General features: G+C 43.5%; 1 protein-coding gene across 2 annotated transcripts in view; it reads right to left on the bottom strand.

The window, feature by feature from the left end:
- Positions 1-1,325: 1,325 nt before the first annotated feature.
- LOC120954840 (LIM/homeobox protein Lhx8) overlaps positions 1,326-26,141 on the bottom strand; it is a 32,666-nt gene continuing 7,850 nt past the window's right edge. For both annotated transcript variants that reach the window (XM_040375104.2, XM_040375096.2), the window contains exons 3-5: positions 6,805-7,226; positions 6,574-6,699; positions 1,326-3,693 (exon numbers count right to left, since the gene is read on the bottom strand). In XM_040375104.2, coding sequence (XP_040231038.2) covers positions 3,171-3,693; positions 6,574-6,699; positions 6,805-7,226 — 1,071 coding nt within the window. In that variant the 3' untranslated portion in view covers positions 1,326-3,170. The remainder of the gene's footprint in view (positions 3,694-6,573; positions 6,700-6,804; positions 7,227-26,141) is intronic.

Genomic DNA, 26,141 nt, shown 5'->3' on the forward strand with positions numbered 1-26,141 from the left:
CCAAACCCCCGTCGGCTCCCCTCCCCTCCCATAGCGCTATCTTACCTTCTTCAATCAACGAGCGAGGCACGGGGGACACGTACGAAATGTGCGAAAAGTGTCGAAAGCAAATCCATCACTTGAATGTCTTACGGAAAATCCACGAAAATTCCTTTCTCCCCTTCCCGCTGCCCAGGACAAGAGGCAATGCGAAAGGTAACACAAACCGTACCGATCGTAACTTTCTTGGGCAGCCAATGAAATAAAGCCCAACGCCGTCGTCACCCGTCGTTTCTTCGCGAAAGTTTCAACGAGCGATGCGTCGCCACCAACTAATTCCAGTGTTTTATTTCCTTCAACCCCCTCCCCCCTCCACGGCACAACTGCACAGCTGATGTAATGAAGATGGTGCGAGGACAGGACACATCCGCTCAGGACAATACCAACAAACAACGGGGCCCGCAAAACAAAAATCACAACAACTTTATCATGCCAACATTCCCATTCCTCTCCAGCGCGGTTGAAGGTAAATTTGTGAATCTTTTAGCAGCTCCCATTCCACCTCGCGCCCTAGCGACAATCGTGCTGCACCGGGAGGGCTGGAGGAGGATCCATTTGGAAATCGAAAATTGGCTCCGTCAATGCGGGATGCGGCACACAATCTATGCGATGGATTAAAATTAATCGCGCCAATTATGGGCTACAAATTGGTTCGCCGTTGAATTTTACTGATATGCCTCCTTTCCCGCTCTCCCTCTTACGCTTCTTTAGGGATTTCCAGCCTCCTGTAACACAGTACGTGATGAGATTATGAAGGACACACGCATTTCGGTACGGAAAATCCCACGGACCGAGTTTATTGAATCCAATTAATATTGCAATAAACTTCCATTAATTTTGCGCTGCTCTATATGCCTGCCCACCCACTGCCACTAGCAGTAGTTGCCTTTTTGCTATTACAGACTACATTCGGCAAACTGCTTCCCTACCACTGGAAGCACACACACACGCATGACGTACTGCTAAGAAAATGGGACGAGCGATTCACGGGGCACGGGGCGAAACCGTTCTAATGCGCATCCTAATCCCAGCCTACCTACACCACGGCTTGCGCCAAGCGAGCCCAGCACAGCAGCAGGAGCTTAGCATTGCGGCAATTTGTTTGACTTGGTACGGAAAGCGCAGCTTCTCCTGCTTCTGCAATCCCTCGCGCTCAATCTTGCCACCCGGGATTAAGGCAAATCGGAAACGGGAAAGCGGTGTGCAGCAAAATTAGCTAAATTTGTCATCATTATCGTTCGGTACGCAGTTGGGTAAGGAAAAAGCCACACAAAAAAAGGAACGCACGCGTGTTGTTTTAGCTTTTTTATACGTTTAATAGTATCACGATTTTATAATATATATAATATATACTTTTGTTTAGTGTATTATACATAGTTCCATAATAAATTGCCTAATTTTTTGTTTCACATTCAATCCCCCGGGTTTCCCTCATCTTGTTTGCCATTTATCTGGTTTAATTCTTTGTTTATTTTTCGGTATTTTCCCCCTTTCATGCTTTTTCTCCTTTCTTTACAAGCCTTCTTAGTCGATTCGTTTGCCTCCGGATTCGGCAAACCTTTTACACATCGTGTGCGTGTTCGTTTCGTGCTTTCACCGCTCACTATTTGATTAAACATGGGCCATTAAGTTTTTTAGACATTTGTTTTTTTTTCAATCATTGTTTTTGTTTTTCGTATTTTATTTCAACACTTTCTCCACCATCTTGCACACTTCGTATTTGCTTCATTATAGCAGAGTCTTTCGTTTTCAGTTTTTTTCTTCTCCAAAATGTATCCCTTTCCCCACTCGGCAATTTCATTTCCACTGAGCACTCCGCACTGTACCGCTTCAGTAGAGAGTTTGCTTGTTTATTCGTAATTTTGTTACCAAAAAGTATTGGAGTGTGGGGTGTGTGTCAACCGGAAAGAAAAATTAAGTAACATCCAACAAGTGGGGACTCAATGGAAGAAAAATTATCAAAAACAAGATGAAAATTACGTGTAACACTAGCTGCTCGACAAGCAACGAAAGGAAGTTATCGAGGAAATCCTGGTCACGGCACCATTTCTGTTCGTAGATTCTGCTAGTACTGGCGACGAACACAGCACGCGCACCGCTTGGACGTTGTACTGGTATGTGTGTATCAGTCACAATGTAATGATTTTCTCATGGCAATTTCTCCCCCATTTCGCCCCACACCCCCTCTCTCCCACCGCCAGTTGGCCAGCATTCGTTGCAAATCAATTTCATAACAAACAATTCGTTTAATCGTAACATATAGCCTAATATTTACAAGAGCTAGAGACGCGACCAGCCAGCCAGCGCTTTGGAGGGAGGCATAGGAAAACGGAAAAGTCTTGCCGTGCAGAAAATCGATACCTTAACTAAAGCCTCGACCCACGTTACTCATTAGTCAACAAGAAGGAGTTCAAATTCATACTTTCCTTTTTTCCTTTTTTGAGTAAATAAACGAAACAAAAAAAATGACATAAATTCAAACAATAGAAAGTACAGCGCTGAAGCAAACAAAACCCTCGTCCAGGTTCGGCTCCGATGATTCCGAGACTACTTACTACTATTACCACGCGTTACCTGCATACTTTCGAGCTTTTCCTTTTTTCCCCCGAATCGGCAAATGGAACTATTGTGGAGTTTGGCACAAATTCACCCTACTAACTTAGTGATGGCTGCCGATCGTTGGTAATAGGAGCTTTTTTAGAAGAAACCAGAAAGCCACCGAAGGGAGAGTAGATCAGGAGAACATGTGTGAGTGTATGCATGTGGTTGGAGTACTCATTACGTTGTAGATAAATGGAATTTTGGCTGGAAGCTTGAAATCTTATTTGTTTCCTAGTAAGAAAATGAAATTATTAGAATACTTCGGCCATGTAAGACATATCCAATGTAACGAGCCTATTTTGATGTCAACGGAAGGTAGGAGCTTCTTGAACATTATTCAAGACGTCATATACCAAATCGCATACATTTCACAAAAACTATGAAACACAACTTAAACAACTGAAAACTTACTTATTCTATCATCCACACAGCTCATTTCATCTCACTCTCTTTCACTTTCTCTCTCTCTTTCTCTCCCTTCTTCAACTCCTTCAACCTCACTGTGCGCTCTTACGTTAAGGAACCATCATTTAGCTGGCCGTGCTGAGGGCCGCCTTGATATGGGCCGGCGTACCGAACGGCGACGGTCCGCCAGCAAGTGCGGCGGACAGGCTGCTGCTGTTGTTGTTGTGATCGCCACCACCACCACCACCGCCAACCCCGGGTCCACCTCCAGCCCCGCCACCACCTCCTCCACCGCCCGCTCCAGCACCACCTGCTCCCGCGTTGCGCTGACCGACCAGCCCCATCAGATTCCCATTGGCCGGCCCGTTCTGCTGTGGCGATGGCATACCTCCTCCTCCACCTCCTCCTCCGCCACCCACCATGCCCTGTCCTTGCATCGGTGGTCCACCATTACCGCCACCAGCACCACCGCCGCCGCCACCACCACCGTGGCCATTTTGCATTACAGGACCGCCGCCGCCGCCCTGCGAGATCTGCCGCTTCAGCATCGGATGGTTCGCCATCGACGCGAACACTAGCCGCTCCTCGTAGTCGTACTCGCACAGGATCTTATTCTCGCACAGGTAGAACTTGTCGCCGACGCAGAACCTGCCGGTGTGGTTTTGGGGAGAAGAAAAAAAAACAGAATTGACAATCAGTCGAAACGGACGTTTACATCACAAGCAGGTCGGGGTAGGACACAGGCAACCGTTCAAATATAATGAGCGCTACGCGAATGGTTTGAATGTGTGTGTGTGTATGTGTTTGTGTCATATGGATTTCCGCGTTTTGGCAGCTGCGAGTGGTAGCAGAGAGAGAGAGAGAAGGAGAGTCGTTGTGGGAACGTGCCGTGGAAGGGTGGGGATGTAATTAATTCAATCACGGCAACCCTTTTCCCAAAAACGCGTCGTGACATGGTGACAAAACGATCACACCCGGTGTAGCTAATTTCAGCTGCATGCAGAGCACAGCTTGCAACATCAACTGCAATTGCCCTCGCCCACCTCTCCCCCTGCCGGAGCAGCTATTTAAACAGAACAAAGCGGAAGGGGGGGGGGGGGGGAATCATCATCATTGCACCGGTCGCAGGACACAGGATGCGCCTGCATGTGAGATAAGGTAAAATCGAACGTCCAACGATACCCACAATGCGCACTGGGGAGGGAGGGGAGTTTTGTCACCCGAAAATTTGTGTGTCACCCATCCCCCCACGCCGGTGGTGCTCGTGGCGCTCTCCCTGTTGGTGATGGGCCCATCGCTCTCTACATAATGCACTACACTCAGTGATGGGTAAGGTTAGCAAAAAGTCCGGAGTCATCTCCGATCCGACTCTGATAAATTCGGAATCGACTCCGGAAGGTAGGTCCGCCCTGCATTATCCGGAGTCGTCCAGAGTCGCCCGGAGCTGGAGTCGGAATATGACTAATAACAATCGGAGTCGGATCAGAGTCGTGGGTGCGCTCCGGAGAGTACATCACTACACTACACACACACACACAGCATTTGTGTGTGGCCCCAACATTCATCTCCATGCGAGGGGTAATGTCCCTGTTTTGTAAGGTTATCTTTTTTGCAGGAAGCGGTTGGAAAACCGCAAAATTCATACCGGAATTGTGGCGCTGGCTGAACGGGATAAAAGAGGGGGTCAAACTCAACCACCAAACAAACTGCCACAACTATCTGGCACTGCACACTTTTGCTCTCATCCCTCTTCCCTCGCTCTCTCTCTCTCTCTCTCTCTCTGTCACTCACACCCACAGAGCGTAAATTTATATGTCGAGGATTATAAATCAAATTAAAATAATATTATATGGTAGAATAATTTTCAACATTGTGTCCCTTTTGCGCCCGAGATTCCGCACGAGGGGGCCACCTGAAAGTCATTACTGGCGCGGGATGCAAAAAGGGCCGGGGGGAAGGGGTTGGGAGTGCCAGTAAGAAGTGAAATAAATACCAACAATTCCCCCTTCTCCAGAGTCTCCTTCTCTCTCTCTCACACTCCCTTGCTGGTTGGATCATTTTTGGTGGGCAGATTGGCCAAACGTGGCGTGGAAGCGAAGTTGTGTTGTGCGACATTGATTCTGGCAGCTCTGCCTCCCTCTCCCATACACTTAGGCATTGTGTGTGTGTAAGTGTGTGTCTGTTTATGCTCGAGAGGAAAGGGCTGACACGATGCGGAGCATTTCGAGCAGTTTAGCTGCACTTGACACCGACGACGAACCGAGAGTGCGTGCGTTCGCGCTCGATGTTCGAAAAACGGAATGAAATGTGACGCTCATTTTCCACACACCCACACAAACACAGCTTAAGCCTCCCGCTGCAAACCCTTCCACGACCCGGGCGGAAGTGGAGATCATGGGCACAAACAATAAATGCTCAAGTGTAATTATGAAGACAATCGTAATAATTTCCCTCGCCGCGCCGGTGCCCTGTGAGCCTGTCGGTGACAGTGATGCCTGCCGCCTGGACCGCCGCCGGATGCTCGAATTTGACAGCGATGCTGACGGTTTGCCGCCACTCGGCGGCATACCCCACCCCACCCCCCGGCCATGCTGGACACAATGATAATGATGAATTTGATCTGGCCCCATGGGCGAGGATGGTAGTGGATGCCCGGAAAGGGATTTTATTCAAATTGCATTACATTAGGCGATGGTGCCCGTTTGGCAGTGGCCGTGGTTTTTCAATCCATCTTTTCCGAGCGGGGAAGGGGAAATGAGGATGGGAACGGATGGACACACACAGAAGAAAAGTGGCATCATAAATCAAGCGATGTTTAGTAAATAGTTTTTCCCGCGGTAGCGGAGGGAGTATGAAACGGAGGGTTTAGGGCATTGTGTCCTTTTTGTGGTTCTCTCTCTCTCTTTCTCTCTTTCTCTCTCCGGCGCGCTCTAATCAGTATTCCGGTTTTGTTGTGCGTCAAAAACTTTGCTGCACGGTCCATGTGGAAGCCGCACTCGGGGCGGGACGGTAGGGAGGGGACATAATTTCATTTTTCTGCTCCAACAACCTGCCCGTCCCGCCGCACACGCTTCGCACGGGTTTCGGGAGTTTCGAATCAAACCGACATTTTGACCACGAGTGTGCTCCAGAGTGATCGGCGAGGCATGGCTGAGGATGATTAATCATTTCTCACACCGTCCTCACCGTACTCCGGTTTTGAATATAACTTTCCCCAGTTAGGGGAAGGGGAAAAAAGGGGTTGAAAGGGACCGGACCGGAGAACCATATGCGACCGGATCGAGAGCCCTTTTTCCTGACCGGTTGCTGATTTCCCCCGCGGCCCATTCGAAACGGTTCCAGTACCAGAACCAAGCGGGCAGAAGGCGAATGAAAGGGTAGGCCAGAGCGAGACTATTGCTAACCGAACTGTCCGGAGGCTACTCTCAGGAAGTGGGAGAACTTGTAGGAGAAAGGAGGAGTACCTCATAAAGAATGAAGAAAAAAAACGAACAATTTCTCTCCAATGTCCACGAAAACAATACATACCGATGGTTACACTGCTGACAGGCGAAGCACTCCAGATGGTAGACGTTGTTCCGGGCACGCATCACCATCTCAAACGCCGGAATTACCTTGTTGCACGCTGCACAGAAGCCCGTGTTGCCGAACAGTCTGCGAAATAAAGACGTTCGCTCGTTAAGTACACGCCGCTCAACTAATTGGCCGTCGAATTAGCTCGAAGACTGCCATAAGACTGCACACCCATCAGCAACTTACCGCAGGTAGTCACGCTTGCACAGCATCAGGTTACCCTTGGTGTAGAGCGTGGAGCCCACCTCGCCGAGCCGGCAGTCGCAGCAGCCACACTTGAGGCAATCCTCGTGCCACAGCAGATCGAGTGCACGGAGCAGGAACCGATCCTGGATGTGCTTGCCACACCCCGCACAGAGCTGCTGCTGAGGGTGGGGTGGTCCACCACCACCACCGCCGCCACCTACCGGTCCGCCACCCACGACGGATTGGTTGGATTGTTGCTGAGACTGCGGCTGCTGGGACTGTTGTTGTTGTTGCTGCTGCTGCTGCTGGGGACCGGTTGGGACGAGTCCACCGAGTGACATGCTGCCGGTATTACCACCACCTCCACCCATACCAGCCGCAGCCGAGGGAAGCTCCGGCTTCGTGACGTCCATCGTCATCATCTGCAAAGATACGGGAAGAGGGGATATTAGTTGGACACTCGGAATCTTCGCACGGGCTGGTAGGTTTTTAGGATCTTTGCTGTAGTTTACTTCAGGGCAGAGATGTTAACATCCAGACATTGCTATTGTGAAGAAAAACTATGCCCAACAGTTTTTATCGGACATTACAGTTGATAAAGTACCTGTCCCAACACCTCTTCAATCGACCACGGACTGAACAGCGCAGAGGAAAACATTTCAAACCTTTCGATAGACATCCCACAGTAAAAGAAGTGTTAACAGGTAGATATGTTGCCAGTACAATGCTAAGGAACTGCCCTTCATAACATGTACGACGAAACAAGAGACCACACTGCCTGGGTCATAAAACACACAAACGATTCTCCCGCAACAGCATCCATGTTCGCCTTTTACGAGCGTGCGAACTTTTCCAATCACCCTAATGGAGTGGAATGGCCGGAAGTTCCTTCTACAAGCACTGTCTTCCGAATGTCTTTTACAGGTGCAGCATCTGAGCTCACCTGGATGATAAGAACGTGCCGATCAGCGCGGCTGCTGATGCAATTTGCGCCAATGAAAGTAGAACGGGTTGAAGTGGAAACGAAAATCGCATATCTTTAAACTTTTTCCTGCAGAATTTCACATTTTGTCCCCTCATCCCTTCCTGGTATAGCATTTTAATCTTTTAATTAACTTCAACGGGACCTCCAAAACGCCCACACCGAGTGAATGGGACCGGCACTCTCGGCAAACTCCAATAAATCTTGCACCGCCACCGGACGCGACGGCCGCTCGGACACGGTGTTTTCGTCCACTCGGTAAAGTTCTGTTCCGCCCAGGCAAACCAGTTTCAAAATCACCCACGTCCACTCGTTCGCGAAAAACTGATGGCGGGGTTAGGAGGGAGTGTGCGGGTATAGAAACAACACGTTCGAAAATATGTTTTCCCTCAGACGAGTAAAACAGCAACAAAACAACATAAAAGCTCAAAACAGCGGGGAAAACTTATTCACCGACGATCGAAACATTTGCCGTCGACGGCTTCCTTCGCACAGTTTAGTACACCCCCACTCTGGTGTGATGTTAATGGAATTGCAATGCGAACAGCACTCACACCATAGCCCGAGCAGGAGGCAAACGTCATTGCAGAAAGGAACAAATGCAAGAAGTTACTCTATACCAACAAACGAAGCGTCAATTGCACCAAAGCAAAAAGTTGGTTACCAGGAATTCCGCTGTTGGAAAAACTGCACTCAGCATCAACAAAACAATGGAAATGGAGAAAGAGAGAAAAAACAACGAATGGCTAAACAAACAAAAAAGTATGAGGGAAGCCTGACTCCGCGCGTTCAAGAGTTTTCAAGTTGTTAATGAGGAATTCCGTTCAATGTGTCACGTTTTGCAGAAGGGGTTTTCAAACTTACTACACAACGTCCCAACAACAATAAACCTGTAATATCTGAGCTCAGATTGGACGTAGGCGTTTCAAAAAACATATTTTTTTTAATTCATTTAAGTTGGATTAAAACAAAAAAGGTACTATAAAATATGAAATACAATATGATAAAGTTGATACAAAATTTAAAATCGATATTCCCTTCTTTTGTGCTCTTTCTCTGATTCCAAAAACTGGCAACAGGATGCAAATTAATTATTTGAAGGATCACATTCATAAATTATTTGACCAGCAATTTAATTCAATGCCAGAAACTAGATTGTTACTATGCACAAATATTTATGCATTTCTTTCTGCTCCTTCGGGACATCAAATGAATGAACTGGTGGAAATTTTTTCCACCGTAAAAGCATTTAAATGTTTAGATGTTTCACTCAGAAATACTTTAAATAGCATAACATGCATTTGCGGATGTTTTAGGTACATCTTTCCTTTAATGCACTCACCGTCACCCAGTGAGAAAAACTGATGCACTAGGCGTAATTATCGCAAAACGGCTTCGTTGAATGTATTTTCTTTTTTTTTATTATTCTTGCTCCCTTTGGTATGAGGTTGAAAGCGAAAGAACTCCTCCAACTGCATTCTTTCATTCTCGCCCCCTCCCCCACCCAACTCGGCTTGTCAGGTAAAAAAAATGGAAAGATTTAGTGGCCGTTTGTACGCGGAAAATGTTTGCACCTTCACCGCCCATCGGCGGGCCGAAATGTCACAGCAAAGTAACGAGTAAAGTGTGCAAAGCACACAAAACGCAACGGGAAACGCTGGCCACGCCGAAAGTAAACAAGGGAAGGGAAGTTTTTACAGAAGGAGTAAACCTGTAAAAAAAAAAACAAGGAATGCCTGCTATATCGTTTCCGTGGCACCAGCTAGGAGAAGATTGTTTGTACTGCTTTACCCTCCCCCATAATTTTCGCCTCGTGAATTTTCGCTTGGCGTATGTTTCTATTTTTTTCCTTACTTCTTTATTTGCCTCATTCATTGCTGCTTAATTTTGTGCTCAATTGCTTCTGGTGGCGCGTGCCTGCCTCAGCATCACGTTGTTGATGGAGCGATGTTAAGCCGGCTGCAACGCTTCTTGTTTCATGATTTTGGTGTGTGTTTATTCTTTCTGTTGGTTAGTTTCTATTTATTTATTTCACCGCTAGCTCGCTAGCACCGCTGTTTATATTTTGTTGTAAAGCCGCCGTCAGTAATCGGAGAAAATGGTTTGCATAAACACATAATAATAAATAACCTGCCAATGGTGCCAAGTAAAGGCGAACAAGTATGCTGGTAACTTTCGAGGTAGATGAACACGATCCCTTTAAGCAAAAATTTGCAGCTTTTGCATGTTGTGTTGTTTTGGTTTTCTTACATTACACAGTTAGCATGCCTTCCCCGCCGTTACCTATACGGGACTGAGGGTTTTGCAAAGCTAACCGTATTTTAGTACTAATGTTATATTTTTTCCAATCTCATTTTTTATGTCTAACAGATTTTTTTTAGGAATTTAGGCATTTGACAACACTTCACACACAGTTAAACACAGCAAGGGATGTGTAAGTAGCAATGAAAACTAGTTAAAACGATGTTTACTACGCAATAAAAAAAATTACGTACTATTTTCAAACAGAAAACTGGAACGTGCTGAAAATCCAATTAGAGGTGCAATAATTATTTGTACACGATTACCTAAACGTAATATGGGATGTGCCTGACAATTAAGTAAAGACAAAAAAATCAGTTGATGAATATGAACTAAAACCATCGCAAGCGATAGTTGTTGTATTTTTTGATAGCGATAGTGCAGTATATTTTAAGACAGAACGCTGAGCATGCAGCCTGTCAGAGGAACAATATTCATCATCCGGATAGTATCCATTGACAGCTTTGTACTACCATATTGGATTTCAACCTTTGTTTCCAAGCAAAGAAATTTTTACAATAATTTTGTTTTCTTTCGGGCTTTTGTGTTGTTTCCTTTTTTTAATCTGTGGCTTTTGGCGTATGGTTTTCTATTGAGTGTTTGATTTCAGCGAACTTGATTTCAGCCGTCAAGTGTCAAACTCCATACAATACAGCAGACAAGCGTCGTAATACCATTATTGGATTGAAAAAATCGATCGACAATTTTTCAATATCCATAAAATACGTAACGCATCATCACAAGGAGTACAACTTATAAGATAGGTGATAACCGCGGCATTTGTCCGCTAACAGGAGCAAGGAGCAGTGCTGCAAAATGTCACTGTCAATGTCATAAAAAAATCCATATCAGCCTCACGTACTCAATTGTGATAATCAGAGGTGATACTCAAAACTCGATTGGTGTGACCAATACATGCTCATGACATGTTTGCGACCATCGCTTGGTCAGTCACTATATCACGACTTTTTTTGCTGTGATCAAGTTTGCAAAATGTCACTGACCTAGTCATGACAAATTACGGCTGAAACAAAATCATGTCAGCGTCACGAGCTCTACTGTAATAATCAAAGGCGAGCCTCAAAGAGTTGGTGCGACCATCACATGCTTGGTGACATTGTGTGCAACCAACTCTTGGTCAATCACTTAGTCGCGACATTTTCAGTCGGTGATCATCGCGATGATCATGGGAGATATGCGGTGCGTGCGAGTGGTTTCAAGAAACAAAATGAGCATGTTTTCTCGCTCTGTTTGACCCGACAGATAATCAAAATAGATAGAGGGAGAAAGCATGCTCACTTTGTTGATAGAGCCCATGCGCCAAGTATATTCCAAGAATTTCGTGATTATCGCCGACAAAAATGTCGTGACCAAGTGAGTGACCAAAAGACCAGAAAAAACATGATAATGCTTGCGCCGGCATTAAGCTAAGCTTGTCAGTCAGAGTATCGCGTTGGAATCAAGAATTCACATGTCGTGTTCAGCGTGTCTTGACGCACTTTTATTGACTATCAGCAATGAGCATCAAGCTACCACGTATATGTTCATTGTTTTCGTTGGCAAAAATCTCGTGATACTCATGACATTTTGCAGCACTGGCAAGGAGATGTTCATACTTTGTATTCAGTTACGTAATGCATAGATGTCCCCTTCACTACTATAAATGCTCTTTAAAAAAACAAACACACATTTTATAACTTATTGTCCTCGCAGATTTGTGTACAACGTTCACTATGTTTCGAATTGCAGCAAAAACAGGCAAAAAACACACAACCTCACCCGTAACACGAATCCATTGATTAAATAACGTGCTCTTCGTATCCCTTCGAAAGTTGAAACAAAAAGGCAACATGATGAATTGATGGACAGCGCCGTTTCACAGTTGGTACCTCCGCTGTACTGGCTTGTTGCCGTTGCGCTTTTTTTCAGCTCCACCACCACCCCCTCCCGCACAAAGAATCCAGTCAGGCATCGAATGGGCAGTCCACGGTCGAGAGCTCCCCTCGACTCGTTTTTAATAATTATTTTAATTGCAACTGTCGCAAATCGTCACGGTGCGCAATTTTCCCACATCTGTTGCACACGGGGGAGAAACTGCCGCCACTTTTCACCCGCTGCACCCCCTGCCGAAATGACACATAACGGGCGAGAATTTGCTTGGGCCAGAGCATGCGGGCACCGGGTTTCACATTTCAGCATGCAACACGCACAGAACCGAACAAACGGTGTGCGGTGGCGGCGAATATTAAAACATCATCAGCAAAATCAGCCTTCCCCTGAAAACAGTATCAAACCCAACACTACCGTTAGCTTGCGAAGTGGGGAAGAGATCGGGGTGTCGCAAAGGGGTGTTATTCGAGATTTTCCACCCGGAATGCAAACACCACTACACCCGAGAGCCGACGGTCCTTCCGACGGACCGGCGATGGATCAAAACATACTTCTGGTTTTGTTGATTTTGCCTTTCCCCGTTGTGTTTTTTTCTTCTTCTTTCGCTTCTGTTCTATTTTTCCCGCCGGGTTGTTGACTTACCCTTGCTACGTTGCTCCAAGTCTCCAAACACATTCAGTGTGTGGTCACCGAAACCAGGAGTTAGAAACGACAAACAAGATACAGCAGCAGCAGCAGCAGCAGCAGGACACGAGCAAAGACACGAGGTGTTTGATTCAATTATATCCTTGCACCGTCTGTCTGTACGATGCCGGCGACCCTCGGAGCGGCCTACCACAAAACCGGCAATCGTTAACATTCTCATCAGCCACTCATCAAGCGTCATCTTTGGTTAGGACGGCCAGGCCAAAAAAAAAAATAATACTGCAACCATGTTTCACGTACGTGCAGCAGCGCTGGCAGGTTGGCGATCCGCTAGCCTCCACGATTCCCGCACTGTGTGTGTGTGATTTACGAAATGAACCCAAAAGCGTGATCCCTTCGCTCTGAGCTGCCACCACATGCGGGGAGTGTTACGGGTTGTTGTAGCTACTCACACCCATAAAACAGTTTCGTGTGCCCTACATGGGAAAGTGAAAGAAAATTGACCACGGCAAGGCAAGTGGCGTGCGGCACACAGTTGGTGGCAGCAATAATGTGAGGCCGCCAGAGCGTTGACATGTCCAATTCAATTTCGTACTGCTGCGCAATGTTCAGTGTCCTGATATTGGTTGCAAAAATTGGGAAAATCCGACGCTTTGCACTGTTTCCGGCAAATCGAGCTCAGCTGGCTGGAGTGGCTTCATTTTTTTCACTAGCCCTGCTCTGTCCTCCGGCTGGACAGTATCAATTAGTGAGCTGTTTTTCCGGGTGGTAATTATTTGCCTCGTTCCGTTTTACCGAACTCGATGTGCCACCATTGTGCGAGGTTGTCGGACAACCAGTGCAAAAATAATCTCTTTAAAATGTGGCATGTGGCGGATACCAGTTTCCTTTTCCTTCATGCCAAGCCCACACACACACACACACACACGTGGCATACCGACACTGAATATCTTGGTAGACATCCTTTTCCATAGTACACACACACATTCATATAAATCAATCGGACGGCTGGTTGGATGAATTAATGATTGAAAACCACCGTCGGGCTCAATATTTGATGAGGCGTCGATTTTGGTCCTTCGAACCGGATCCGGTTACATACGCTACCCGGGCAAAGATTTGGTGTGTGGACCAGTTGAAAATTGGAAGATTGGCTCGGCAACCTTTCTGTGTATGCGCTTCGAAATCCTCGCTTTGTCCTTTATTTAACCCCACGGGATGGGAGAAGATAGAGACTTCAGGAGAAAGGGATGAGTAAAGATTGCTTCCCTTACCCATAAAAAGAAGGGGGGTTAGTGCAAAGAAAGTGAAACTATGTCTTTCACCTCCACACACACACACACACGCACAATTGGCTGCAAGGCATTCGGGATTAGCACACAACGCGTAACATGAACACTAACCTTCGGTAGGAGCGACATGCCAAGACATACCAACCAGCACACCACCCCATGGCAACATCTAGAGCAGCTCCAATCCAAGGAGAAAGCTAGTACATTCTTCGGATGTCTCCAGCAAACTCGAATTACTCTGCCCCTTCCAACTCACCTCCCAACCCCCCGCCAGGCAGCAGTAAACCACTTAATATAAAGGTAAACATAGACATTTTGGAGCAGTGGGCGAAAACTTTTGGCTCGATGGAAAATTCCATCTTTGAACTGGCACTGCCTGCACACATTCTTTCGCTCAAATCCTACATGCGTCGGACGTTTTGCTCCCGCTCCACCACCGAGTAGTGGTGCCTCTCGCCCTCGCTACCTTGGCTTGTCGACCCCTTTAGATGTGGTTAATTTATTTTGATCTTGCCATCCGCTGCCAGGCAATGATCAGAGAATATCCGACGAAACTTTGATCGATCTCTCCTCAAGCCCTCGAGCCACCAAAAAGGCTCATCAATAATAGAGACACTTTAAAACCCATCGCACAATCGATTGAATTTTGCTCGCTCGAATGAAGCTGTGCGTCCGAAATTCATCCAAGTGCATTGTACGTTCTACTCTACCTTGGGGGAGGGTGTCTGGGATTGAGTTCAAGAGAGTCCAAGGAAATAAAAAACTAACTAAGACATGAACAACTTATCTCAGTCCAAAGTGTATTTCCTCGAGCTCTTGTGCGTTATCCCTAATAAAGTATGCATAATTCGCAACAGAAACGTCATAAATCACGACCCAGGGAAAGATTCCTGGGTGGGGTGGGCAAAAATTACGAATGAAACAATCTACCTTCTGCGTGGGATTTGCCCCACACCCGTCCATAACTTAAGCCGAAGCCAGAGGGGTTTTTTTTTGGTTCATCTAGCCAACGTCTTGTGCCAAATTCTTCCCCGAAAGACTGGTAGAAGAAGCAACAGCAGCAACAACATACAAAAAAAATCACATCGAAGCAAAGAAAAGCAACAGGAAAATGCGCGAACCACTGTGACACAGGCGGAGCAATTTGTTTGTTCATAATTTTTCCATCTTCAACTCCAACCGCCAGCCAATGGCGTGCGGCGAGCCGGCAAGTGACCGTGGGAGAGTCCGGGAAGCAGAAAAAGGGAAAGCGAACAGGCGAGGCCAGAGTGGCAGTAGGACGGGCCGGAAAAGTCCGCATCCACGAGTGGGAATAATTTATAAAGAGATTATGATAATTTCCTTCTTCCAAAGACGCCCGTAACGCTATGCGAAGAACTTGCAATCGCCGGGGAAAATCGGACGTACACCGAAGCCGGCTGACCAAGCCGTTGGTCGTGATTTTAGCAGGACGGGCAAATTGGTTGGAAAGAGCATTTCTGTGCCGGAGTAGGCAGTGAATATCGAAAGAACGCTTCAGCCGAACCAAACAAAAAAAAGTCAACAACATCCCTCCGAGTCACATTATCGTACCACGGCTTGCAATTAAATGACGATAAAGCCAACGGGGGGTGAACCAAAAAAAATGCGCTGCGGGCGAGAAAGTTGCGCTCTTGCGGCACAGTCTCCCCAAACAAACAGATAATGGGCTTGGTAAATACTGTGGGAAGGAAACATTATCGAAGGATAGAGCAAACTGAGGACCGAGCGCGACCGGAGGATTCATAAACGGCGATAGGCGGGAGGCGGAAAGCAAATTAAGCATTAAATTTGTTTGCCGATACCGGGAAGCGGGCACGGGAAAGGTGATTCCTGTCTGTCTGTCTTAGCTGCGCTTTCGCACCGGCTCCGTCCACAACCCTGTCCAACATCCGTGCTCTGTTTGACACGCTGTTCTGTTCCCGGCCCAATTCCTTCTGTTTGTGTTTCCCTGGCCTGATGATCCTTTAGCAGAGAAAGGTACCAATAAAGCATTGCACGCACTGTGGATGAATGAAACTGTTTGATTACTTAGGATTGTTGGTATCATCATTCACAACTGTCTTTACAAAGGTCCTTGTTTTGTTGGAATGTTTTTTTGTTGTGTGCGATATGCTATCTTGCGATCTGCCATTGGAGGACTGCGATAAGATTTCAGGTCCTTTTTTAGGGTAAACATTGTTATCATATGGATCTTATGGAATGATTTGGCACGATCAAGTCTCGCCTTATGAATATCTTTTTTTCATTTATTCACTTCACGGGTCTATATCCTTCGTCGTATATACCTGCTTGGTTATCATTGCTTACATTCAAAGACCCATTGATGATACCAAAGCTTCTTATCTATTAAAGAAATGTCTTTTGCGGTCTTAACCACGAAATAAATGTGCATTGTATACGGGATGGGTTTGAAATTATTGTAGTTATTTTTGATTCACTACAACATCAATTACAATAGCGAGAAATCAAGCGATGATAGTGACCAACAGTCTAAAGCAGGGTCCAACGTCTCCAAACTAATGTATGCAAGCTGCATATCAGAACAGAGAACCTATATTGAAGTCTGCAATGACTTTGTGAAGGTTAAAATAAATGCAATGAATATGTTATACAATAAACATTTGGGCCCGTGAACTGAAAATTTTGGAGACCCCTAGTCTAAAGTATTTTCAAGAATTATGACCCTACAAAGACCTGCCGAAAATCTACAAATATATGTCAATGTCACCTCCAAGTACTTAAAAATCTTCAAACTTCCTTCCTCTCTGTGCGTCCCATTACTAACTCATTATGTATTTGCTGAAGTTATTTGTATCTAATCCTTTTAAACTGGATGCCTTTTTGAACCACTATTAATTTTGGAAAGGTCGTATTATATTGTGTTTTGTTCGGGTATAAGCAAAAAGCCGATATGTTGTCCATTGAATGAATTTGATAGTCCAATCCTGTTCCTTTCGGCCTTCCTGGACCTATAGAACCCAATAAATTAATAGTATTGGGCTGTCTTAAGAACACCTTGTTCCAATATGGTGAAATAGTCAAGAAATATATTCAAATTCAATGAAAAATTTGTAGATATACAACACATCAAGCGATTATGAATTAGAATGCAAGACTCATTTATAAATTTTGAAAAGAAAATATAATTGTAAACTAAAAGTGTAAACTAAACTAAAAGTGTAAATAAAACTTTCATAGTTTACAAAAAATGACAATAAATTTCTAGCGCAGTTTTTACACACAAAAAATGTACTTAAAAAATAATGAGTTTTGAGCATTCCTGGACAGGTAAAGCGGCGTCCTTGGCTCATTTGCTCTTCGAGTAGGATAGCGGTGGATGTCGATTCCTCTAACAATCTGCTCTCCAAGATATCTAGGGGATATACCATGTAGGATTTTGTAAATAAAAAGCATAGTCTGCTACACAACTCTTTGCTTGACTGACATCCATTGTAGTATGTCAAGCGTAATAGCAGATGAAGTGTATCTACCAAGACCCAAAACTAATCTCATAACTCTATTTTATATACGCTGTAATCTTTGAAATTGGGTTTGATTCCCTAGAAACAGAACAGTGGCAACAAAAATCAAAATGTGGTGAAATCAAGGATTTGTATGATTGAACTTTCGCAAAAAAAAAAATGAGATCTTTGTTTAACCTACTGATGACCCCAACTTTCTTGGCCACCTTTGCTATGACGTTGTCCATGTGAGGACTAAAAGTAAGTTTATCATCAATAATTATTCCTAGATATTTAATTTCACAGACTTGTTCTATTTGTTCCTGATTAACACAAATTGAGAGCAGAATTTGCAGTTTTTTATTTGATATGCTCATGGATTTTGCCTTCTTTGCGTTTAAAGTCAAATTTTAGTTAAACCTTTTTTCCCATTCGCATTGTTTTCCTGCAAGAATGATGTATACTGACAACATTGATCCTGCAACATTGACTCTTGTAGAAATAATTATAATGTTACAAGGTATTTGAGCAGCTTTTTGACAACTGTAATTAGAGATTACCAAAACAATACCAAAATCGTGTAATTTGATTTTTTTTGTGAAAAAGTAAATTATTAGGACATTCTGTACACCTGGAGATATATACTGTTTTTTTTGTCACTCTATTAATGTTTCCAAAACAATTAACAATTTGTTTGAACAAAACAATAACAATTTGAATATTTTAAATTCTATCTATTAAATTATTCATTTCTTAATATAAACTTAAAATTTTCCAACATACAGTTTCAGTTATTAGGTTAAAATTTGAAAGCAAAAGAAAATTTACTTAGAGTCAAAAATTGATGCCTTAAAGACAAAAACAGATGCGCAATGTTAAAAATGGATACCTTAGAGGCAAATTATGAGACGCTGTCAAAAATTGGTGCCTTAGAGGTAAAAGTAGGTGAGTTAGAGCCTAAATTGAGCGACAACGACTGTCTGTGTATACATTTGAAGTATCTTAAAAACTTCTCATAAAATTATGTTATTTTACAGTTATTTATTACAGTTATTAACATACCACCCAAACAATTCCTTTGTTGCTTTATGGATCCTACACAATAAAGCCAACGATAATCCTGAGTACGCTGGATTCAAACTTGACAATGACAGTTGCATTCTTTACAACGTCAGACAAGAGATGGCAATGTCTAATTGAGGGAAATTTAGCGAACACCGATAACTAATTTACAATAACGAATAAGCTATGAAAGCCCTGTAATGGTCATGACAGAGTTTCAGCATGAAACTTCCCCATTGCTTCCATCGGACGTGCAGGCTTGCAGCGTCATCAAGCAGGTACTGGCGGTTGCTAAATTTATTCTTGGGCAGCAGATCAGCGACCCACCACCCCGGATAATGGCACCTTACATAAAAGTACTGAGGCAAGAGCTGAGATTCAGTCACATCAAATGATAAAAGTAGCGCACCATAAAACATCACCCGTATCTGTTTGCGTGTCAGTTGACAAAACGCTTAAAATATCTCGCAGAGACGCAGAGACGATGCAACCGCGCAGAAGGTTGCGCGCGATAAGAGCCCAGCAACTCACAGACAGCCTTCTCTCAAGCACTCCTCCGCTCTGCACTCATTGCAACATTCTTACACGCGAATGTATGTACGATATTCAAATTATGATAACTGCATGACACACTTCGGTCGTGCACAGTCCGTTTGCGAAAGTGGTGGTAAAATAAAGAACCCACCACCACCGGAACAGATTCCTCCTTCCTTTCCACCAAATAAAAGCGCATTTCATGCCCAACGACAGTTGCCAGTTAAGTTGGCTTGTTTGTTTGTAGTTGGATTTTGATGTGATATAAATTTCCACCACACACCAGCCGAAGTGGTTGGACGGAAAAAGACGCATAAAAAATACACACACACACACACACACCCTGTCATGTTTTGACCGGAACCACCCGGCAGCATTGAACAGCGGTAGGCAAAAAGCAAACACACACACCCTTGGCTCTCGAATTGGCAATTTTCGGTGGCACACGTAAAAATGTACACCCCCCAAAGGCTTGGGCGGTTGAGGGTATGCTGCGATGGTAGCCGCTCCCGGAAGAAGGTTACACAGTTTCCCCTTATTTAATTAGCCCACTGCCGACACAACACAAGCCACTCCATCGGGCACACAAACGAGCGAAGCGCATAAATTTGTCAACCATTCCACAACAAAACCGCCCGGACGGTAAGCGCGTACGACGACGATTGTTTTACGACTGTTGCTTACCTGGGACGCCTTGCTCCGGAGGCTTCGAGCACCCTCGCGCCAGGCCGCGTTAGGTGCCCGGGCGACGAACCGATAATGTGACACGTTTGGCTGCCGGCACGCAACGCTGTCTGGGGGGAGGGCCGCAGAAGATTGGCGCAGCATTTTGAAAGGACCTTTCCCCAGGACATGTGCACTAATCGGGCTCGTTACGGGGCCAAGTCTTAAGCGCCAACGAGACGGGGAGGGCGAAGAGCACTGTGAGAGATCGCACGGATAAATATTTGCCCTTTCGGATATGTAAGTGTGTGTGTGTGTGTATGTGTGCGCGTCTTGCAGGTGGAAGAATCCGCTCCCTGCTCGGACGTTCACGGGACTGTGCGGACATAATTGCCGTCGAACACGCGACCGAACCAAACCGCTTGTTTGGAGAGCACGGGAGCCAGAGCTTTGGCAAACGACGTAAGACCCAGAACCAGCAAGCCATGCCCCCCCCCCCCCTTGGTGGAAGGGATACATTCTTCTGCTCGACCATTTCTGCTCCCTCGCTGCAAACGGTGCCAAATTCACCCTCTCACAAAGCACATCAAAACAGGATAATTGCGATACGCGGCGGGATGGCGAGATGGAGGGTTTCATTTGTGTTTTTCGGTCGCCTTGATGAATTCTGATTGCGCTTTTACTTTGCGGTGGGCTTCAACACACACGCCATCAGCAAGCAGCAAAACGATCCCCACAGTTACGCTTACCATCCTGTGGGTGAATTAAGGATACCTTTTCATTTAGAAACCGTGCGGCCATCACTTTTTTAGTGTGCAGAGGGTGCGCGTGTGTGTGCGGGTGAATTGCTGGAAGACGCCCGCACGCAGCGCTACCCCCAGCGCGAGAGCCAAAGGAGTGCTCGAGGTTACACCATTAAACATTAATTATCCCCCAATACAACGCGCGTGCCGCGAGATGTACCACCGCCAGGGTTTGCCTCCTTTTTTGTGGCCCCCGGGCGAGCATATCGGTTAATCGACGTCCTCTCCTCGCCGTGAGAAATGCGCCCGTACAAGGATCTCCACGCATCCCAGCGGGAGGATTATCATTACCGGATGCTGTTTTCCCCCGCACACAAACACACACACACACACACGAGGAGCCTCACTAATTGCACTTACATTGCCTTCATTAGCTGCGAAATTCTGGAGGGCGAGCGAGAACGATATGCGATACCATGGGACCATCGCCGACCACAACCGGCTGTGAGGCATGGATGGATTAGACAATTAGGAAAACCTATCCTAGGATACAGACACACACACTCACATACTCACAAAACACACATATCCCTGAATAACTCACATTTGAGGAAGCCTTTTGATCGTTTTTACCTTTGCCTTTGCTGTGAGTGCTAATCTACAATTGATGGAGCACAAGCGAAAAGCGTATCAAATTTTAACGCAACAAATCGAGCCGGCCTCGACGGTGCAGTGGTTAGAGTAAAGGGCACGCTCTACAGTGGCACTAGTTCTAGACGCGATCGGACACAATAACGTTACTGGTAAAAATCGGTAAATATACAGAGAAAAACACATAAATTGACGCTTAATTATTAAGCCGATTGACGTTTAATGCCGTGTTGTAATTGTGAAGCTAGTATTTGTTGTGTAGCTTTAATAAATTAAAAAAAAAACACAAAACAAAAAAAAACAAAAAAAAACAAAATAATATGCAATCCGAGTGGTTTAGAGTAAGCATGAATCAGTCTGTCCTTCCCTGATCTAGAGGGGGATTAAATTTACTGATACCAACATCAAAGCTACCATCATTGATAACGAACAGATACTTAAAAGAACAACAGTGTACGCCTGTCATATCCAGAATTAAAAAATTAAAATTAAAATTAATATAAAATTCCCCTTAATATTTAATTAGTCCCCAAAAACTATCCATGTCCCGAAACTGTAACAATAGAATGTACATATCTAACAGAACGCATGGTAGAAAACCCAACAGCAAATGAAATACATTAAATGATACACATTAACATTCATCCTTCTCCATCAATTACAAAAAAAAAAGTTCAGCATTGAAATGGAACAAAGTATGGCAAAATATTAATTCTAGTCCACTCAGCTCATAACAAAGAACCTTGAACTACAGGCGTCCCCTCGAGTTACGACGATTCGCAGATACGACGATTTTGATTTTGACAGTTAAAAGTTGTCATTGAGAAGAAATGCATGTATATTTCTTTAATTTCTGTGCTGTAAACCGTTACACACACATTTCCAAAGATTCCACAACTACCCGATCTTGAATATCTATATCGTGTAAACGGCTTTTGGAGGAAAATTAATACATTATCCAACATAGGGGCCCTTCACGATTCTAGTCAGTTTTTTGTAAGGAGTTTGACAGTTGGAGGCTGAAATCATACAAACACTCCACACAAAATCACACACAAAACTAGCCTGCAATTTTCAGTCTAGATTATTCTAGCCTCATACGGACGTCACACAAAAAGTTTACGCTTGATTTGTAGGGGAGAGCGTAAACTTCCTGTCAAAAGATTATAGGGTTGTATGGCTGAAATCCAGTTTACGCCACAGTTTACGCATCGTATCGCATGACGTATCAAAGCTAGAATTAGATTCGAGTACCTGCTCGAAATATGGCAAAACAAGGTGGTGTTTACATTTACCCCAAGGTGCATTAATGAGATCAGGTGATAGAATCCAGAATCACAGCAATGGGTGAAAACTTTTGTTCAAACAAGCATTCTTGAGGTTTGACGAATACTCAAAACACTCTTAAAATCTTCATTCCGAAACAGAAGCGATAAAAATCAGCCTTCTAAATCCATACACCTTGGGATAAGCCCACCTGTATATTATAGCCACTTAGATAGCTGCTCGAAAACTGCTATACAATGCAAACAGCTGACAGGCTGAAATTTCAGCCTCCGAACTTAAAACGGAAAGGGCCCCATTATTTTAAATAAAATACACGATATCATAGATTCCGACTCTACAATTTTGGTTATAAACTTTATATTCACAGATATTTGTCATACGACTATTTCGACTTACACCTTGCTTTGGGACAATCTTTCGATCCCAAACACAGTCGTATCTCGGGAGACACCTGTATTTACCAATAAACGAGAAAATCAGTACCAAAGAACAAAAATTCAAACATAATTACAAATTGGTTATCAATCCTAATTACTTTTAATATGGAATTACTAAAGCAATGGAAAACAAATTTAAAAACTGCAAAGACATTGAAGCTTATTAGAAAATGTGGTTAGAAATAATTGAATCGTACGATATAAACCTTGCTGCATTCATTGATGTTATCAAACCAGAACTGAATGACATAAATCATAAAAATGGCACTAAATCCATAAACTACATTGAATTACAAAAAAATAATGAAGTTAAAAAAGTATGAAGATTTTTTTGAATATTATAAACAGTTGAATATTAGGGAACAGTTGAAAAGCAAACTTACGATCTACTAATTTATATTATTTTACATAAAAAAGGAGTACAAAACCTGTTCCAAAATGTTATCCCATAGCGTGGTTACTTCTTATTTGGCGTAATAGTCGTCTAGATCTGCCATAGCTACTCATTAGCCTATACAGGGTTTTCGAGGATTATATAGACATGTTCAGCGAGTTATAGATTCGTTCAGGCATATAATAGACTCTTTCAGCGAGATATAGAATTGTTCGGATGTAGGTGTAGACATGTTCGGTTATACTGTAGAGCTGTCACTTTCGTACCCCTTGGACTGCAAGTTGGATCATTCTCATCAGAAGGTAAACAAACGGTTTTCGAAAAAATATGCTTTTTTCAACTAATTTATGCATTAAACAGCTTGGAGAATGATTATTAGCTACTTTTAGGACTTTTAAGAATGAAAAATTGAACCCTGCGGCACAGTGTGTAAACAAAACAAATGACAGCTCTACAGAATCGCTGAACATGTCTACACCTACATCCGAACAATTCTATATCTCGCTGAAAGAGTCTATTATATGCCTGAACGAATCTACAACTCGCTGAACATGTCTATATAATGCTCGAAAACCCTGTAAGTTGATTGGTTTACTCATAGAACTGGACAAACAGTCTTGAGTATAAGGCACTCGATCCATTCAAGGTTTCAGCCCATGAGAGGCATGTTTCAGTTTTAATCATTGAATTATTCAAGAATCAATGGAATAATTTTACTTCGAGCTTTGCTAGTACGTTTGAGCCATTCCTGTACGCTGCATGTAAAAAAAGGAAAATTGATGAACCTCGATTTTCCTATTTTTTGTGATGAGAAACTCCAGTCAGAGCAAACAAAACCTCTGATCTAGCAATCTGTAAAATGTATCGATTTATATAAGTTACTCGCATATGATGTTAAAGAATAGTTTCATCTCGATTGTACAAAAAATTGATCCAAATGTTATGAAACATTATATTACACACGGGTTGGTGTCAACACGGTGGGCGAAACAATTTTTTTTTTGGTTTGGAATTCTTTAGATATTCAGATACTTGACGTATGAAAATTCATACGCTGGGGATATAGATTATCAAATACGGAAATCATTTAAAAAGCACGTTTTTCTGGTTATTTTCTCACCAAAAATCAATTCATAAATTATTTTCATAATTGTGATAGTGAAAAAGCACTGCGACTTCAAAAAAATATATTTTGTGCATCGGTTGCAATATGCCTATATTCGTTAAGTTTTGGTCGGATTCGTAGTTATCAATTTTATTCCTTCAGACTTAACTTCCGATGATTTCGATTTAATTTTCCACCGACACAAAATATACGTAGTCGTCTTCGTAAAAAAAATGTACAGCTTCAACGGAATATCATGAAACGAGTTTATCTCACTGAGGTTAAAAGATACTGTAGCAGCCCACAGCGTATAAAATGACATACGCAAAGTAAACAGACATTTTTAAGCGATTTTACTATTCTCTTTAGTATTTGTGCTAGATATCATTTTTACACTTGACATGTAATATTTTGCCTAAAATTTAAGCAATAATGAAGCCTTTAAGATAGAAAAAAATGAAACGCAACGAAAACAACAACAAGATGGCTAATTGAGTGACTCTGAAACAAAAAGCACTCTTCAATTATCAGCTTGTAAAATACACTAAACTGTTTAGTTTCATTGGATATAGCTTTCCAGGGTTAATGATGCATTTGAATTTATATTGCCTTTATTTCTGCATTCATTTATTGCATTAATTTTATTTTGCAGTGCACCATAATTTTTTTTAAACGAATTTGGCATGTTTAGTACCTTCTTCTTCTTAACGTACAGCTGTTTGTCCGTTTTAACCGCAACAAGTATACAAGTCTTGTACAACCCAGAAAAGAGCCTAATTAACAATTGAATCTATAAAAAAATATGTTAAAAATTACTTTTTATACGCCTGGGGAGTAGTTATAGTGCAATGCATAACTGTACATACAGACGTAAATACAAACGTTTATTTTTATTTATAGAAAAATCGATGAATCATCAAAGAGAGTGATGCACCGCACATTCCAAAAAGCCACATTTCTAGATTCAAAACATATATTGTTTGACGCTGCACAGTCTTAGGATCTTTTTATTAGAAACACACTTTTTATTTGGCTTATATTTTGTAGTATTTATGTATTATTATCTGAAAGATGTTCCTGTGCATTTTAATTTATATTCGAATTTGCAAGAGAATAACAAAATTGCCAGTTGCGAGGAAATAAATATAATATACATGAAGTATAGCAGTCAAACTAGTATAGATTTGTTGAAATGCTCTCAGTTTACTTTGATTGAAATATTAACAAGACTTGTCTTCTTTTATTCCATACCAGCTCAAACTGAAGCCATAAAAAAAAAATAAAACCGCTAACATGATTTTACCGATTTATTAATCCTGGACAGTTACAAATCTCTCCCGGCGAAACACCCATCGTCATCGACATACAGAGACAAACTTTTGGAACAGCGTGGTCGATAGACCTACCAGTATTTTTCTTTTTTTTTTTTTTTGCTTACCCGCAGCTCCCAAACTTTCCCCTTACGTGTTAGCTCGTTTTTTTTAAGTTAGTTTTGGCACCACCTGAACGGCAGTGCACAATCTGCATTCTAAAATGGTGACCAAGCCCACGCTGACAACACTGACAGGCCACTTAACGGTCGTCGTTGTCGCCGCCGTCGTCGTCAGTCCGGTGGAAATTAGAGCCCGGAGGAGCCAAACTCAGCAAAATCCACAACGCACCGGCCCGGTTGTACCGGCTGGCAAAGGGTTAGAGTAGGTTGTGGAAGGAGGTTGGTATGGGTGGTAACATAAAAAAAAACAAAGGGTCCGCACACGACAGGGCCGTAGTTAAGTCCCGCAAATAAAAGCGAGTCGGTTATCGCGCACCATTTTATCTTCCTGGGGGAGCAGCGGTAGGACCACTTTTTGGATCCGTCACGTCGGGCAA

The sequence above is a fragment of the Anopheles coluzzii genome, chromosome X (assembly GCF_943734685.1).
Source record: "Anopheles coluzzii chromosome X, AcolN3, whole genome shotgun sequence".
NCBI lineage: Eukaryota > Metazoa > Arthropoda > Insecta > Diptera > Culicidae > Anopheles > Anopheles coluzzii.